General features: G+C 44.4%; 2 protein-coding genes across 6 annotated transcripts in view; both read right to left on the bottom strand.

Moving 5' to 3' along the window:
* LOC142379328 (endonuclease V-like) overlaps positions 1-2,731 on the bottom strand; it is a 49,574-nt gene extending 46,843 nt beyond the window's left edge. For both annotated transcript variants that reach the window (XM_075464469.1, XM_075464468.1), the window contains exons 1-2: positions 2,590-2,731; positions 213-384 (exon numbers count right to left, since the gene is read on the bottom strand). In XM_075464469.1, coding sequence (XP_075320584.1) covers positions 213-384; positions 2,590-2,684 — 267 coding nt within the window. In that variant the 5' untranslated portion in view covers positions 2,685-2,731. The remainder of the gene's footprint in view (positions 1-212; positions 385-2,589) is intronic.
* A 987-nt stretch (positions 2,732-3,718) lies between these two features.
* Positions 3,719-16,298, bottom strand: part of LOC142378665 (SEC14-like protein 1) — a 29,810-nt gene continuing 17,230 nt past the window's right edge. The window contains exons 5-17 of one of the 4 annotated variants that reach the window (XM_075463440.1): positions 16,025-16,153; positions 15,383-15,656; positions 14,927-15,036; positions 13,931-14,120; positions 13,424-13,512; positions 13,129-13,199; positions 12,290-12,461; positions 10,978-11,112; positions 10,749-10,883; positions 9,867-10,118; positions 9,597-9,775; positions 7,916-7,942; positions 3,719-5,854 (exon numbers count right to left, since the gene is read on the bottom strand). In XM_075463440.1, coding sequence (XP_075319555.1) covers positions 5,749-5,854; positions 7,916-7,942; positions 9,597-9,775; positions 9,867-10,118; positions 10,749-10,883; positions 10,978-11,112; positions 12,290-12,461; positions 13,129-13,199; positions 13,424-13,512; positions 13,931-14,120; positions 14,927-15,036; positions 15,383-15,656; positions 16,025-16,153 — 1,869 coding nt within the window. In that variant the 3' untranslated portion in view covers positions 3,719-5,748. Of the gene's footprint in view, positions 5,855-7,915; positions 7,943-9,596; positions 9,776-9,866; positions 10,119-10,748; positions 10,884-10,977; positions 11,113-12,289; positions 12,462-13,128; positions 13,200-13,423; positions 13,513-13,930; positions 14,121-14,926; positions 15,040-15,382; positions 15,657-16,024; positions 16,154-16,298 lie in introns of all 4 variants that reach the window. The other 3 variants (XM_075463439.1, XM_075463444.1, XM_075463441.1) reach the window with 3 other exon arrangements.

Below are 16,298 nucleotides of genomic sequence, written 5' to 3' on the forward strand. Positions count from 1 at the left end.
CGCCTGCAGCCCTCAGACAACCTTTCTGCTGCATAATTCTGTGATTTCCTTTCATTCAAGGTGGAAAAACGACAAAAAAAGATCAGACTCTTTTAAATCGAGAGGAGAAAAACATTTCCCGTCAGTGCAGCTGCTGTTCCTCTCTGCCGCCACTGGGGGGCGACAAAGCTCAGGTCACCTGAAGTTACCAGGGGGTGATGGAGGCAGCTCACCTTCAGATCGGGAAAACTGAGCACCACGAGCTGGGCGCATGCGCGCTCATCATCCCCTTTGATGAAGGAGAGGTCCACCCCGCCGATCCTCTCCAGGCCCGAGAAGCCTGGGCTCCTCTGCCAGTCCTCGGTGTCGTCCTCCACCACCTGCTGCCTCAGACACTCCTGCTCGCTGCATCGGGACACAAGCGGATTAAAAAAAAAAAAACATGTGACAAGTTTGTAATTCTCTAACATAGCTGAGGATTTATGTTCGCATCTGTTGACAGGAAAGTCCACCATCACGTCCTTTGGGAGATAAAATTGAAATAGAGCACAAAACACAAGAGGAGTTTATGTTTGAAAAGGTACATTTTGGTATTTTAAACCTACTCAGGTGCATCGGTTTCTTTTTGATGAAATCATTTTAGGCTATAAAGTTCAAAGAAATACTTTGTTCATCACAATTTTGAGAGTTTGGTTGGTCGCTGACGTTCCTAATCCTAAATAATCCTAAAGAAAAATCTAGATTAAAGGCCAGTGTAATGTGTGAGCGAAGCTACTTCTTATTATTGCTTTTGCCGCATGCTGTTTGGACTCTGGGTCGTGATAACAGAGAGATCTGGGCCAGCGTGTCCTCTGATAAGGTAAATATCAGAAGCAGGACACAGGCATGAGCGCGATGCTGGCCACATACACACAAAATGGTTTCAAAAGGCATAAAAGGATCTAGGAATCTATCGTCCTCTTGTGTGCTGCAGTGGTGATAAAAAGAACTGTTATCCAGAGAATAATTGGGCTCAATGAAATAGCTCATTTTACACAAAGAACTGAAATGTTTCCACTGTTGTCAAAACATCTAAAATGTGAAAAAAACTAAACATATTTAGATTAACTTCTTCTTCAAAGTGTTGGAGAACACCACTCGTATTATGAGGAAGCATAATTATGCAGTAAATAGATCTATTCACCAGCTAAAATAACCATTTTATGTCAAGAACAGCCAACTAAAACAAAGAGAAATTACCATTTTTTTATTACTTAAACTCTAAAAAGGTCAGTCAGTCTTATAAACTGAAAGAAACTCAAATTTCTCTTCATCAAATGCTAAAACATCCAAAGACAGGACGACCTCGGCTGGCCTCTAATGCAGATAATCAGTTTATTGGAGTCACCAGCCTCAGAGATCCCCTCAGATTAGTGTCAGCATGCATCCCTCACAAGGTCCAAGTGGCATCTCAACATGATTCTTCCACCGAGGGAGTTCAGTTAGAGGAAGAAATACGAAAGGGATGAACATTAAACCAGTGGAAATCTGTACTTTGGTTTCATGAGTCTACGGGCTTCTTGATTCCAGCTGTAACGTCTTTCAGAGACAGGAACAGGTGCTGTTTTCTTGTGTGACCCTGTAGGTGACCGATTCAAAACTAAAGGAACGCTTCATCCCCTAAACACTGATCTGGGATCCTCAAAATTGTAGATTTCAAAGCTTTTATCACAAAAAAAATCCACTCTGATGGCATTAAATTGGGTTGGGAGGGACTCCCAGCGTCCGGACCACGACTAGTTTCTCATTTCACTGGTTTCTCACGCTGTAAAACAGCTGTAAAACAGCTGCACAGAAGCAGTCAGGACCAGTTCCTCCACTCTCTGTGGAGCAAACTTACGTCACATTTCTGAGACTGCAGGCGGTGGTCTGCATAGTCGAAGCGGCCGTAATGTTTATGGGCTGAGTTTGCTCATTAGCAACGCATTAAAACTCATTCAATTTAGGGGGATGTGGGATGAGTTGGACCACAAAGGGACATTTATTCCGTCTGCCACCTGATTCTATAGTTTGGATGTCTTCAGATTTGCTCTGAAAAAAAAGAGGAAAACCGCCAAAGTACAGAAAAACCAAAGCATGAGTGAGTTCTAACTTTTGGTACATGGCAAAAACAAGCAGTCAGTTTGTCACATTTCATGAGCTGGAAGCAATAAGTTAATCATCAGAATGTCAGCACATAATTCTCTGTGGACCAAAACATGAACTCTGAGGCCCAGAAAAGGAAGAATCGACATCTGGAGTGTAACTAGATTGAAATCAGCCCCAGTGCACGCTCTTTGATGATGATGATGGTGTCTCTCTGGTCTTCTGCTGGCTCGTGCAGCCCCGCGCGCACACACACTCAAAGAAACTCACTTCATGGAGTCATGCTGTCATCAATGGACTGGTCACACATTTACAACTCAGTGCCTGCTGAGGAGGACTGGAGCTGCTGGCAGAGAGTTACAGCAACATCTGTCAGCTCGTGGAGCGAGCGTGGGTTTTAATGAACCCCCGAGGTGTGCAGACCACAGCGAGAAGCCACAGAGATAAATAAGGTGTAGCGCGTGGAGGACAGAATCACTCACGGACCTTTCCCACTGTTTGACCAGATCTTCTGCCGGAGGAGCGGACACGTGCGTCATCCTACTCACACAAAGTTTAAAAACTACTCTTTCTATTAACATAAATGAAAAACAACGTGAGCAAGAAGAGGATCTGTTTACTTCCGCAAATTACGTGACGACAAAATGAGGAGGAGTCACTGAGGGTAAAAAAAAATGTGTAAATGCTGACACCTAGTGGAGGTAAAGGTGAATTACAACACTACATTTTATCATCTTATTATAAGAGTTTGTTCAGTTCTAATAAGCTTTAAAGTGAATATCTGCTCTGAGCTCCTTTATCCTCCAACTCAGCCTGAACCCTCTCAGACGAGCTTTCTGTCCTTTCTTTAAGGAGTCTTCAGGAATAGTTCTCCAGGCTTCTTGAAGGACATCCCAAAGCTCTTCTTTGGATGTCGGCTGCCTTTTGTTCCGTTCTCTGCCAACATGATCCCACACTGCTTCAGTAATGTTGAGGTCCGGGCTCTGGGGAGGATTCATCCCTCCATCAGACCTGTTGCCACTGATTTTCAGTCCACTTCTTGTGTCCTTTGGCACAGCTCAGCCTTTTCTCCCTGTTTCCCTTCCTTAAGAACGGCTTCTTGACAGCCACCCTTCCATGGAGACCATTACTGATGAGGCTTGGGCCAACAGCAGATGGATCAGCTGAAGGTCCAGATGCATCTCTCAGCTCCTGTGTCAGGTCTTTGCTGGAGTTTTTCCTCTTTCTTAAGGACATCACTTCGTCTTGCAAACAGGGCTCAACTTAAATAAACTAATTAGGGATAGAAATTCCAATGTTATCCGAGATCAAATCTCTATTTTCATGTTTCTTGTACACAACAAAAATGCCGTTAAGCCTTTATCTTCCTCTTTACTTGGATGTTAATAATGCTGATGCTCCGCTGAAGTAAAGGGCAAAGAAGGTTCCAGCCTCGCTCAGATTTAAATATAATCTTCCACAACTCTGGAGGGATTATCCTCTCAAATAATTCATCAGCGAAGCAGAAAAGATTCTCATTAATTATCAAATCATGGAGAGGAAAGCAGCGACATTTACCAGCATCCGGTCCATAACTGACGAGTTCCACACGACAAAAATGACACACACACACACATCTTTTTTTTCCACATAATTCAAGTTTAATGTCTTCAAAAATGTAAAGGCGCCATATTCTCATTAACATGTACTTTTTACACGGTTTCTCACATCAAGGTAAAGAGAAGATATGCAAAGATGTCAGAAAAGGAAGCGAAAGACAGACAAATGTGCCGACAAGTCAACAGTTATAGCCCTCATTGAGTGTACACGCTGCGAGTCAGAAGCAGGAGACGTCAAAGCATGTGATAACACATCTTAGTGCCTATGGCTTCAAAGGCCCATTTCCTAAAGATAAACAGGAAAGAAGCTAAACTGGAGTGTAACAAGAGACAAAGAGAAGGAAAAAGGAAAATATTAGAGCAGTTCTGATCGGACGAACCACCCGACTGAGGTGGTCCGGAAAGATATTCAGTCTTCTTACCCCCTCATACACACTCGCAGCGTCCTCTCTCTCAGCAAAGCATTTCATGTTATTGCAGTTAATGAAACGTGCGCGACCGCTGACCATTAACGGGTAAAAAATGAGCAGATTCATCCAACAAAAACAAGCAAGAGATGTTCCCACATTTTCTTTTCCCCGACAGCCGCCCTCGGTACCCACGGCAACAGCACCCGGTGACCCCTTGGCAACCGTGATCATACCTGCCCTCCACGGGGTCGTCGCGTCTAAGTGAAGTCATCACTGCTCAGAAACAAAAAGGTTGCATTTTGAAATGTTCACTCATACTTTACAGTGGTCACCTTGAAAAGAAGCAGGTATATTCCTAAGTGATGCTTACAAAGGCTAAAAATGGTATTTATTGACACATGGCTCTTAAAATGGCTATATCTTAACTCTTTAAATAATAGATCCATAATCCCATGTGAGCATGCAGTAAGAGGCCACACTGCTTCACCCGTCGAACACAGTCACAAACACGTTTACAGCATCAGTCTCGTCTGAAGATGATCGCAGCCACACATCCCTCCTCTCTGCAGACTCATGTACGCCACACCGATGATAAATAAACGCCACATCCCTTTAAGTTCAGGAGTCAGTGGGCGCCGGCAGATCAGTAGCACGTTTCTTATCTGCGCAGCAGGCGGCGAACAGAAAGCAAATGTTAGCAAAACATTTTAAAGAGGCGGTTTGATGCCTCAGAAGTCGGTTGTGTGGCTCAGCTTCCCTCCGCCTGTGCACGGTTTACAACAAAAAGCTCCTCTGCAGTCAGCACCCTCAATCCTCCACATACGTCTCCATGATAAATAGAAATATTTCACACAGTAGAAAGTCCAACTCATGTTATTGCTATTAGCACGTTGCCTCGCTAAGAGTCAGACCTCGGGTCAAATATTCGTCTAATTGTTCCTCTTCAGCTGCTAAGTTTGCTGACGCTACGTCAGCTCCGGCTGTTTGCGGGTGGCGTTGGACCCAGAATCTGGTTCAGATGTTGACCCCGTCCCACCCACGTTTGACCTATAACGAGCTAACTAAAAACACACAAACCCCCTCCAGTAACAATATGGCAAACACCGCCTTTTTGTGCAAGTGAGACATCCGCGCCTGTTTGCATGTAACAGCACATCCGGTCCGATCAGCCGACGCACGTGAGCGAGGTATGCGCCGCCTCGGTGCTGCGTGAGTGAGCGTTCATGTAAATGCATAAATGTAACAGCGCCTCCAGTGTCTTCATCTGGTTTCGCAGCTTGCAGGATGAAAAATATTGCTTCTTTCAGCCTTCAGCTCCAGACACGCAAACATTCTGCGAATGATCCGATTCAAGCCGCCGCCCGGCAGAGAAACCAGGCACCAAAATATATATATATACGACCCTTTTGTGCAAAAATCAGCCCTTTATTTGTAGTTCTTTTTGCCCCAGAATGTCAGAGCTTTGTCTTCTGTTTGTGCAAGCATGCATCAGTTCCACGGAGACTGGCTGTGCAAGAGGAACAGAGTCCAAAGACCATGATGAGGAGGGGGAGCGGGAGAAGAGTTGGCTTCCACGTCGATGGTTAGGGCAGTAAATGGGGAGATTTGGGGGTCTGAAGTTGTCTGCCACGGGTTTTCTACCTGGAGATCATCGAGCTGGACTGGGAGTGGTTGGAGGAGGTGGTGGCAGCGCTGAGCTGAGAGAAGCCGCTGTGGCTCGACTCCAGGCTGGTCATCGAACCCCTGAGAGAAAAGACAGATCGGTGAGCATGGCGGCTGACAAGAGAATCACACATGAGTTAACTTCACACATATGCGACACCTGAGCAGCTCCAGTCTGCTGAGGACTGACCGAGAGCGTTGTGTGCGCATGACTCGTGCTCATGATGCAGGACCGTGCAGCAGTGGGCGGCGTTCACTCTGTGAGACACACAACGCTCAGGCTGCTAAAACCAACAGGGCCAATCGGGTTTAAAAGGGTTTTACATCAGCCTCGAGGCTCCGAAACTCCTGAGCTGGTTCCAGAACAGTTCCAGGGCTCAGGTTGTAGTTCAGGAGCTGATCTGAGGGCTGCACTACAAAGTGAGACGCGTTGAGGCTAAATTTAGATGATTCTCAGCTGAAGGATGAGAATACACGATATATCCTGACAGTCCAACAAAACGAGTCCACATATAGAAAACAATTAACCAATTAAATCTATTCCAGCCATCTTTGACCCCAGATTACGGTTCCTTGTCATTACGGGACGGTGTCTGAGCTTTGTGTAGCCGAGCAAACAGCAGGCAGGTATGAACAGATACGAACAACTTCCTGTTTGCAGAAATACTGTTGCTTTGAACCTCAGACTCAGGCAGTCTGTGTATTTTGTGCAGAAGAAGCATCAAACGGCACGTAAAAACATGTTAGCCTTAAAAATAAAGCCAGAGTTAACCACCATCGCAGTAACTGTCCTTCCTGGATGGAGGTTTAGCTTTTGTTTAGTGGCTAACGCACAGAAAGCCGGGCTACGTTTGTCGTACACTCCTCAGAGCTTCTGAACTTGGGAAACTTGTGAGTTTGCCAATAGTTTAGTCTCATCGCTGTGCTTTCAGACAGCTTTGACAGCTGTTATCAAAGTATATGTGTGAGGTGGGATGATTTATGCATGTATTTGCTAAACTTTTCCTATAATAAGTTCTTTGAAAAAGGAGACGAGAAGCTTCATAATCCTCAGTTTAATATGCTGAACGTGATTTTTAACAGCTGTGGAACCTAAATCACAACATGCATTTGTAACTCCTCATATAACCAAAGACTGTTGATCAAAAACAGGCGTAGCTTATGTGAGTGTCCACGGCATGTGGACAAATAAGCAGTTCGAATTGTTTCTTTAATTGCACGTGACAAGCGAGGGGTTCTTCTGCCATGTCCCAGCAGGTAAACGCTGCTTTTATCCTCTGTTTTATGTGTTTTAATGTACAAATCAACATCCTGCGGAGCTGAAAATGTTCCAAAGTAACAAATCAAATAAGGAAAAAAGGCTCATTTTGTCACAGCCCCCTGCTGGCCATTACCAATACTGCAGATTTAAGACATTTTTTAAGCTGTAAAGGCTTTTATTTTTTAAATCAGTCTTTGGTTATAACTCAACATAACTCTTTAACCCACCAAAGAGTCCCAAGATTACAACCCTTAACTTACTTCCCTTTGAATGTTTGACACAGAGACAAAAACACTAAGTTCTTGTGTTTTTTTCTCCTTTCAGGGTGTGAGTTTAAACATCAGGAAGTTTAAATCTCCACCCAAAGTGTCAGGGATAAGGACATTTTGTTAGAAGCAACCAGAATGAGCAAGATGATGATCTTGGGTGTCTTTTTAGAAAGTAAATAAAATGAAAGACGAGTGACGTGAAAGGAGGGTGACACTCAGTGAGATGGCGATTAAAATGGAAGAAAAACAAGAATACAAACAAGGAAAAGTATTAGAAGTGTTATTTTCTTGTGCATGTGTGTTCGGATGTGCAACAGCTGAGGGAGTTTCAATGATCTTAACCCAAATTAAAAAATCCCAACAGTTAGTCATGCAAGGACAGTGATTAAGCCAGCGAGTGTAGCGCAAGAATCCTTTCTCAGCACGAACAAAGCGATAGCCTCCTGTTAGCCAATGCTAACGGGAGTCATAAGCAAAGGAAGATGCAAACGAGCATCTTCTTGCTGCAGTAGAAGCTTCGCTGCCACGGAGGGGGCGCCGAGATTAGCAGCCAAAAGCAGCAATGATGAAAGTGCTAAAATAAAAAGGGGGGGCAAACACTGAGCCACTTACAAACTCTGCACATCACAGCAAGCCGTTCTTCACAGTTGAAAGACAGAGCAGGAGGAGGAAGAGGAGGAGGAGGAGGAAGAGGAGGAAGAGGAGGAGGAAGAGGAGGAAGAGGAGGAGGAGATGGGGTAGTGAGCGAAAGAACGGGAACGGATTGGACAGAAAAAGACGGATTAAAGGAGTCAGGAAGGCAGGAAGCATCTTCATTTCACAACTCTGGACTTAGAAAACTCATGATGCTCTCAAAGGTCTTTCATAATCAGGTATCAAATGTCATACGTGGCATTAATGGCAGGTTGCAGAGAGGGATATACTGAAAGAAGACAGGAGTGGAGAAAATGAGCAGTAATAACGGCAAAACTATCACAGCATCATGGTAAAACAAAGGGGAAAAGGTAAGAATATGGACAGAAATCAGTTACAGATGTATGTGTTTTATCTATATTTTCCATGAAACACCCAGAGGAGCTGCGCGTGGGGCGTAAAGTCAGAATGATAGAGGGAAAGCCCCTACATCACAGCCCCATCAACAAGCCTCATGTCACTGGTTGTGGAATTGAGAGAAAAACAAGTAAATATCGGCTCAAATGAACAGCTGCTGGATCAGTGAACCAAGGACATTAACATCTGGTGTCACCGATGCTTCTGAGCTGGAGGCTGATTGTACCTCTAAGAGGGAGTCATCGGTGAAATGATGATATAATACAGAATCCACTGCAAAGTCCACGTTTCATTATGTAAGAACAGCGATGAAACAGCTTTTTGCTGCCGTTTTAAGAGGCTTTTCCCTCGTTTATCTCCTCTGGAGATCAGGTGATCAGGATCGCAGAGGCAGGACAGAAGTGTGACTGTTTAATGAACTCAACATGTTTGACAATCTAGTTACTGAAAAACTATAATAATAACCATGTAACTCTCATCCAAACTGCATGTAGCATAAACGGGAGATGCTGAATAATCTAGTGAGTTATTTGACTAAATATTGTACGATAAGCATCTTTACCCCCCCAAAAAAATCAATCACATCCGAAACAGTTTCCAGTGAAATTCCACATTTATGAGCCTAAATTCCAACCGTCTCCATGAAAATGCAATAATTCACTTTGCTTGCTCCTCTTTTATTTGATATTTGGCTCAATCTGATGAAACAATCGGTTGCACAACAGTTTTTTCCCCATTTTAGACGTTTTTATTTAGTTTTTTTTACAGGTCAAACAGTTATTGAATCGTTGTTTTTATTCTACAACCACCGTGCATTACTGTTATCGCCACGAGTCTGAATTGTATCAGACTCACCCGCTGATACCGACACTGTTGTCATAGAAACACGATAACAGACACCAGTAATAACCGCTGAGCCCGACACTTTTGTGTGGATTAAACGAAGCATCGAAGCAAATAATCTGCATTGAAGATTTTTTTGTAATCGAATTACTCGAGGAATCGTTTCACCTTTAAACGTGTCAAATATCGATGTAATGACTCAGTTCAGTCTTTAATATCGGTCCGCCACCCTTAATGTGCTGTAACAAAAACACCGATCTCAGCAGAACACTGTCGGCATCGTGCGCTACACCTGATTGTCGCTTCGGGGTATTTCCCAGACCATCTCTTTACCCGTTTTTGCAGACTTTGTTCAGTGTTTATGTGTGAAAACAGCTTTTATTTCAGTTCAGTTACCAACCTGAAGTCCTCAGAGCCCAACACCTCAGTGTAGAACATCACTTTACACTTGTGTGACGACACCTGCAGGGTGGCCAGCACGTCGTCCACTCGCGGCAGGTTAGTGGCCGAGCACGCTGGCATGTTGTGAAACTTCCACTGGAGGATGTAGAAACCCGGCCAACGTGTTATATGGGAACCCTGAGGAAGGAAAAGATTTATAGAGTATTTATATTTATAGAGCCTGACAAGGAGAAGGTGAATAAAAAGAAAGGTGATCACAGCTCCGTACCTGCACGCTCTCGCCCTCCTTGCAGGTCAGAGGCGACTCCACCATGCTGTAATCTTGACCCAGAGTCCAGGACTTGTCGATGAGCTGGACGTTGTTGACGCCCGGGGAGGTGATGCCATGCGCTCCCAGGGGGTCTTTACGCGGTGGCTGCGGGGCCCGTTTCGAGTGGTAGATGTTGAAAACGATGTCACCTTTGCACACATCGAAGTCCCAGGTGATGACTGAGGCCGCGTCGATGATCTCAATCACAAGCTGGTCAGAGGTGAAGAAATAAAACGCATATAATTAACCAGTTTTACCGCAGCTACAGGTAAATTATATCAGTTATTTTACAGCGTGACTTGAGCACTAAAGTGGGATTCCCATCATGCACTCCTGAGGAAAACTAACAGTTATTCTAATTATTCCTTCTGCTGATAGGTTGCGTAAAGCTGAGCATAGTTTTTAGGCTCGTTGTTATTATCGTGTTATCTGTAGGAGGTCATACGAGGCAACATGTGGGCGCCAGATGCTGATCTGCTGTCACTGAGCTGCTGCTGGTGTTGCGTTGGAGCTTTTCTGTCTTCTGAACTGAACTGAACTGAGGAAGTGAGACCTGTGCCCAGAGGGATGATTAAATATCACAGTACGTCCGTCCCTTGGTATGAATTATATAACATGAGTCACAGCAGTCAGATTATTTTTCAAAGACCCACCACACGTGTTTCACATCCTAATCCACAAACAATTTGCAAGCATGCGTCCACTAGATGGCAGAACTTTCAACAAAATCTCCATCAGTGACATCCTGCAGCTCTCTGCTGTCCTGACCTACATATTTCTTGTGAAAGCGCCACAGACCCATCTTCCCTTCCGTCTTTGGCGCTGTGTTTTAACCCTCACCTCATGCGGAGCTCCTTTGAAAATGCTGGCGCTCTGGTAGATCGTCTCCGTCCACAGGCGGATATCTTCGTTCTCGAGTTCCTCGCTCGTGCGGTACATTGATTTGGGAACCAGGCCGCCCTCTGGTACCTCACACTGCAGGAAAAAAAGAAAAGAAAAAAAGACGCGTATTCAGTGGTCATATTCTCAAATTAAAGCCTCCAAGGTTGCATTTTCATCCAGTACTCACCATACACTCTCCTCCTAAGAAGTCAGGGATGATCTCCTTGTCGATATAGTCCACGAGACCTCCAGGACCCTGGTAGTCATTGCCTGCATAGATCAGGAACTTCTTGCGGGTATTTTCGTCGATGAATGGGCTCACCTACAGGAAGAGGTAAATGTTGCCATGAGTGACTGGGAGCAAGGAGGAAAAATCAGCTGTTTAACACTGTGCAGAAACAGCCCTTCTTCAGCCGTCCTTCATTTATCTACATCATCAGAAAATTGGAAATATGTTCAGCAATTTTTTGTGCAGTAAAGTTCTGTGTAAACATAATCTGAGGCACAGAAAATACAGCTAAAACAGAGTACAACTCTTATGAGCTTTCTCCTCCAACACAGCCTGAACCCTCTCAGACGAGCTTTCTGTCCTTTCTTTAAGGAGTCTTCAGGAATAGTTCTCCAGGCTTCTTGAAGGACATCCCAAAGCTCTTCTTTGGATGTCGGCTGCCTTTTGTTCCGTTCTCTGCCAAGATGATCCCACACTGCTTCAGTAATGTTGAGCTCCGGGCTCTGGGGAGGATTCATCCCTCCATCAGACCTGTTGCCACTGATTTTCAGTCCACTTCTTGTGTCCTTTGGCACAGCTCAGCCTTTTCTCCCTGTTTCCCTTCCTTAAGAACAGCTTCTTGACAGCCACCCTTCCATGGAGCCCATTTCTGATGAGGCTTGGGCCAACAGCAGATGGATCAGCTGAAGGTCCAGATGCATCTCTCAGCTCCTGTGTCAGGTCTTTGCTGGATTTTTCCCTCTAGTTCTTTAGGCCTGACACTTCTTCTTTTGTCCTCCACTTGTCCAGTTTCCTCAAATGTTTTAAGGACACACTGCACACCATGCTGAGATATGCCAAGTTTTCAGCTAACAGCTCTTTGGGAATCACCTTGTTGCTGCAGAAATCCTATTTTCTGTCTGTCAAACTGTGTTATCTTTGCTGTTTTTCATAGATGCAACTAAAGAAATGGGAACAAATGATGTGTCTCTGTGACAGGCTGCTGGTGACAAAGTGCCTAAAGATCCAATTTAAAATGGCTTCTTTGCTAAGTTGTCTGTTATGTATGGACACAACACTGGTTCATCCTTTGAGTTAGGAGCCTTTTTTCTGCCTGAATTAATCATAGGTCAGAGTTGAGTTCCTCTGTAAATGGTCAGGAACAAGGACTGTACCGAATACGAGTGAAAAAACAGCCAATGTCCAAAGAAAAACTTTGACCTTCAGAAAGCCCGGAGAACTATTGCTAAAAAACACTTTAAAACAGATGATGAAAATTGGGATATCTCACCAGTGTCCAAAGGACAGGGAAGACTCTCGGTGCTCTTAAGATAAGCAACCGTCCCAGAGTCTCAGGGTAGTTTGCCTCCACGACTTCAATAATCCTCAGAAGCGCCTTGACCCCTGGTCGCCACAAGTGACGCATGTTCAGCCCCTCCAGATCTACCAGACATGTCCAACAGCTACAGAGAAGGAAGTGACAGGATTAGTGTGGGTAAACTCATGCCATGCTCACTCTGAAGTGGGCAGCTGCCTCTTTCTGGTCACTTATCACCCGTCACCCTGACATGAGGCGTAAGCCTTGATGGTAAAGCTGGCTAATTCTGAATACTGAGTGCTGCGATGTGATAGCCACTCATAGCTCACACCTTCCTCCCGGCGGAGCTCTTATCCTAGGTGTCAGGTGACAGATACCATCACGGCTCTCGCACTGTGCACTCAAACAGGCCTTGAGCATCATTTCCATTTTGGGGAGATAATTCTCTGGACTCGCTCATGCTGTGCATGCCTAAACGTGCACCTGCATCAAGGCCACAACTGCTGACCTGAATCCAAAGAGCTGTGTGGGTAAAGGAGAACTAATGCTTTTATTATCCTGTCCACTTAATCCTACGACACTGTTCATTTATGACCACTTTTCTAGTTTTAATGAGAAACTAACTCTGCTCTACGATGTACCATATTTTCATCTAGCAGACGGACCTCAATGCGCTACATTTCCTTATCTTTAAGTCTTATTCTAATGGCCTAAAAACAGAAAAACGGCTCGTATCTGTGCTTGAAGTAATTCAACGATAAACGAACTGGGGCTCAGTAATTTTCAGTTGATGATCCGCACCACAGATTTACCTGATGGGTCGACCAAACACCTTGGTGTTCTCCTCACAGCGTCTCAGGCCCTCTTCGTTGATTGACAGCACCTAAAATGACGTGAACACAACTTCACTTTTCCAGCATTTGGTCCTCAACGGCCTCACAATAACATAAATAAGCAGACTATTCATACATGTCATTAATTACATTTCCTGGTGTTGATACAGCTGGGACCTGCCGCCAAACATTCAATCTCTAACCCGTAATCCAACCATTAACCGTCTGACCTATAAACCGACCCACGAACTGAACAACTCTTTGTTTTACGTACATGTCTGAGCAGAGACTCCTCTCCGAGAGCACGCACCAGCCCTTTGGTGTCCATCTGGCCCAACCTCAGGATGTACAAAGGACGGCCATCTGATAGAGTAAAACAAATATTTACATGATCTAACACACTATTTGCAATGTACACAAACGCCATTTAAGTGGAAATGTCTACAATCTGCTGCCATCTGCTCTGGTGCAGGACAATAAGTGAGAAACGCTCGAATGTTCTCTCGACGCCATGCAAACACAAAGAAAAGATTAAATTCACTTTAACGTGGGAGCATGCAAGGCAGAAATTTGATTTACGATCTTCATGCTCTGGTTTGTGAAGAGTGAAATGCCTGCATAGTCAGACTGGCGCTGTAATGTCCTCTGAAGCGACGGGAACATGATATTCTGGGTGTGACTCGACTCTAGGAAGCAGCTGATCCTGTACTCGATAGTGCGGCTTTGAGACAGCCTGCATAAATCTTGTGCATGTGAGACACCAGGGTCTTCATAAAGCTACCTCTGTCATGGTGATGCCAGCCTCCGGTGTAGTAGTCCTGAAGGACCTGTGGAGAGTTCCAGGTCTCCAGCAGGTAGTCCACCTGGTGCTGCTTCCTCCAGGTCAGAGACTGGCACAGTATCTCTCGTGCCTTATCGATGTTGAAGTCTCTGGCCCTCAAGAAGCGAAGGATGTGCTCATCTTTAGGGATCTGAAAAGAGAGTTGGAGGCGATTTGTCAACAACTGGGTGAACATACAGTTCTTCTAATTAAGCAAAGCGTCAGATATTTACATTTGTTAATACTTTTCAAGGCTTTCAGATTGCATTCGTATCCCAAATGCACACATTTTAGGATTCTAATTGATGATTTATTGTCTTTGGTGCCTGATATTCACCAACTGGTGGAAAAATATACACAATTCAGCTGTTTTTTTCCGTTAGTATTGAGTCTGTGCTGGACTGTGGCGATACAGTCTACAAAGGGATATCATAACAAGCCTTAAAGCATCACTGTACATTGCATTGGATTTGTCTGGTTCCTCAGTGCTACTTTGATGTGAATTTCTAAAGAGAAACAGTAGCACCTTTTTAGGGGAACCTGATAAATGAAAAAGGTTAAAAGTTTTCCTCTTTGCTCCCAGGACTTGTGACCTATTAGCCATCATTAAAGCCCCAACTGATTTGGGAAAGTGGGGGTAGATCTGCTGCTCTGAGTCAGCCGTGTTTGAGGAAGCTGGTTTCATTAAACAAACTAAAAGAAGATGTAAATGATTTGGCAGCAGGCTGCAAACGTATGGCCGACTATAATCTGACCCGACCTGTGATGACTGATAATGATCTCATCTGATATTCTTGTTTGTTGACGTCTCTGCAGTTTACCCATAAAACACAAAATCACAGTATGTATATCTCTGTGTAATAACGCCCGACTGAGATGCTATTAAAAGAGACTTTTTAATCTTAGGAGTTCCATTTTTAATGGTTGAATAAAAGGTTAAATGAATAAGCACGTTACCTTTCCCTTGTGCGTCTCCTGAAGCCATTTGCGAAGTCTGATGAGACAGCTCTCCTGCAGGGGGGTCAGGTCACCCAGGTAACGTTTGATATAGTCTGCATCAAGCTTGTCTGCTGCCAAAAAAAAAACAGGATATTAATCAACATCGTATTAATTCTGACAGGCAAATCAATGTGAAATATGCCTTTGAAACAGAAATAAACTGCATCTGTGCACATGGTTGAGTTTTCCTGACACAGTAACTGCGTAAAGCTCGAGTCTAAAAGTGTCATTGTTGAGAAAAATGATGAATTAGAACTTGAAGTAGAAAGAAAACAGTGAGCATGTCTTTAATAAAAAATAGAAACATGAGTATAATCATGGAATAGAGCTTATTATAGATATAAAAAAAAAATGTCCTCATCTAGGCTAATATGTTGATGAAAACTCCTCACATAATTATTTTGCTGTACAAACCTTCAGGTGTGCCGGCCAGGATATCTGGAAAGTTGTCCGTCTGAAGTGTGCTGCTGTCCTGCTTTGCATCCTGAGAGGCGCCGTCTTTGGCTTCGGTGGCCTGCGGGGCAGAAACGGCGAGTGTGCTCGTGTGTTTGGGGAGGACAGGTGAGCTGGTGGAGAGGCTGGTCGGCCTGGAGACAGCGCGGGAGTCGGAGGAAGGAGTCCAGCGGGGCACGTGAGTGATTCCTTCATCTTCGAGTTGCTTCAGGTAGAACTCGATGATTTCTTTTCCCTGTGAGAATACAGATGGAACAACACGTGTGACGCCACCTTCATATGAAGTTTATTCACATCTTAATGCAGGGAATGTTTCCAACTGACGTGCCAGTGCACAAAAACACACAGAGAAAAAATAAAAAGGGAAGGATTCAGCATTGCTGAAGTCTGTTCCAAATAAAAGATGACTCATTGGTTTCACAGTAAAACGGCTCTTTTCAGTCTCTACTTCTTGTTCACATCAGCTCACTTATGCAATTACAGCATGAGATGAAGTGACTCATGGTTAAATGCCACAGACTGATCAGAGTTCTGCATTTTCCATTCAGCAGCGTATGTTTCTGTGTCCATAACGACAGCTCGTAAAGATGCACACACACGCACCTTTTTGATACTGCCGGCATACTGCTTCATAGCAATCTTTTCCACCGTGCTCTCGAAGCCAAAGAAGGACTTGATATCCAGACTGGCGGTCTGTTCAAAGCACGTCCAGTCATCATTCTCCGGGTGGGCCTGCACACACACACACACACAGACAAAAACACACCGTTTCTTATACTGTATACACATGCAAAGGCGAGATGACCAGGTTACTATGGTAACCACACACGATTCACTGGATGATGACGCACAAAGAGAGCAATTTTCACACTGCGCT

This window comes from Odontesthes bonariensis, chromosome 4, assembly GCF_027942865.1.
Source record: "Odontesthes bonariensis isolate fOdoBon6 chromosome 4, fOdoBon6.hap1, whole genome shotgun sequence".
NCBI lineage: Eukaryota > Metazoa > Chordata > Actinopteri > Atheriniformes > Atherinopsidae > Odontesthes > Odontesthes bonariensis.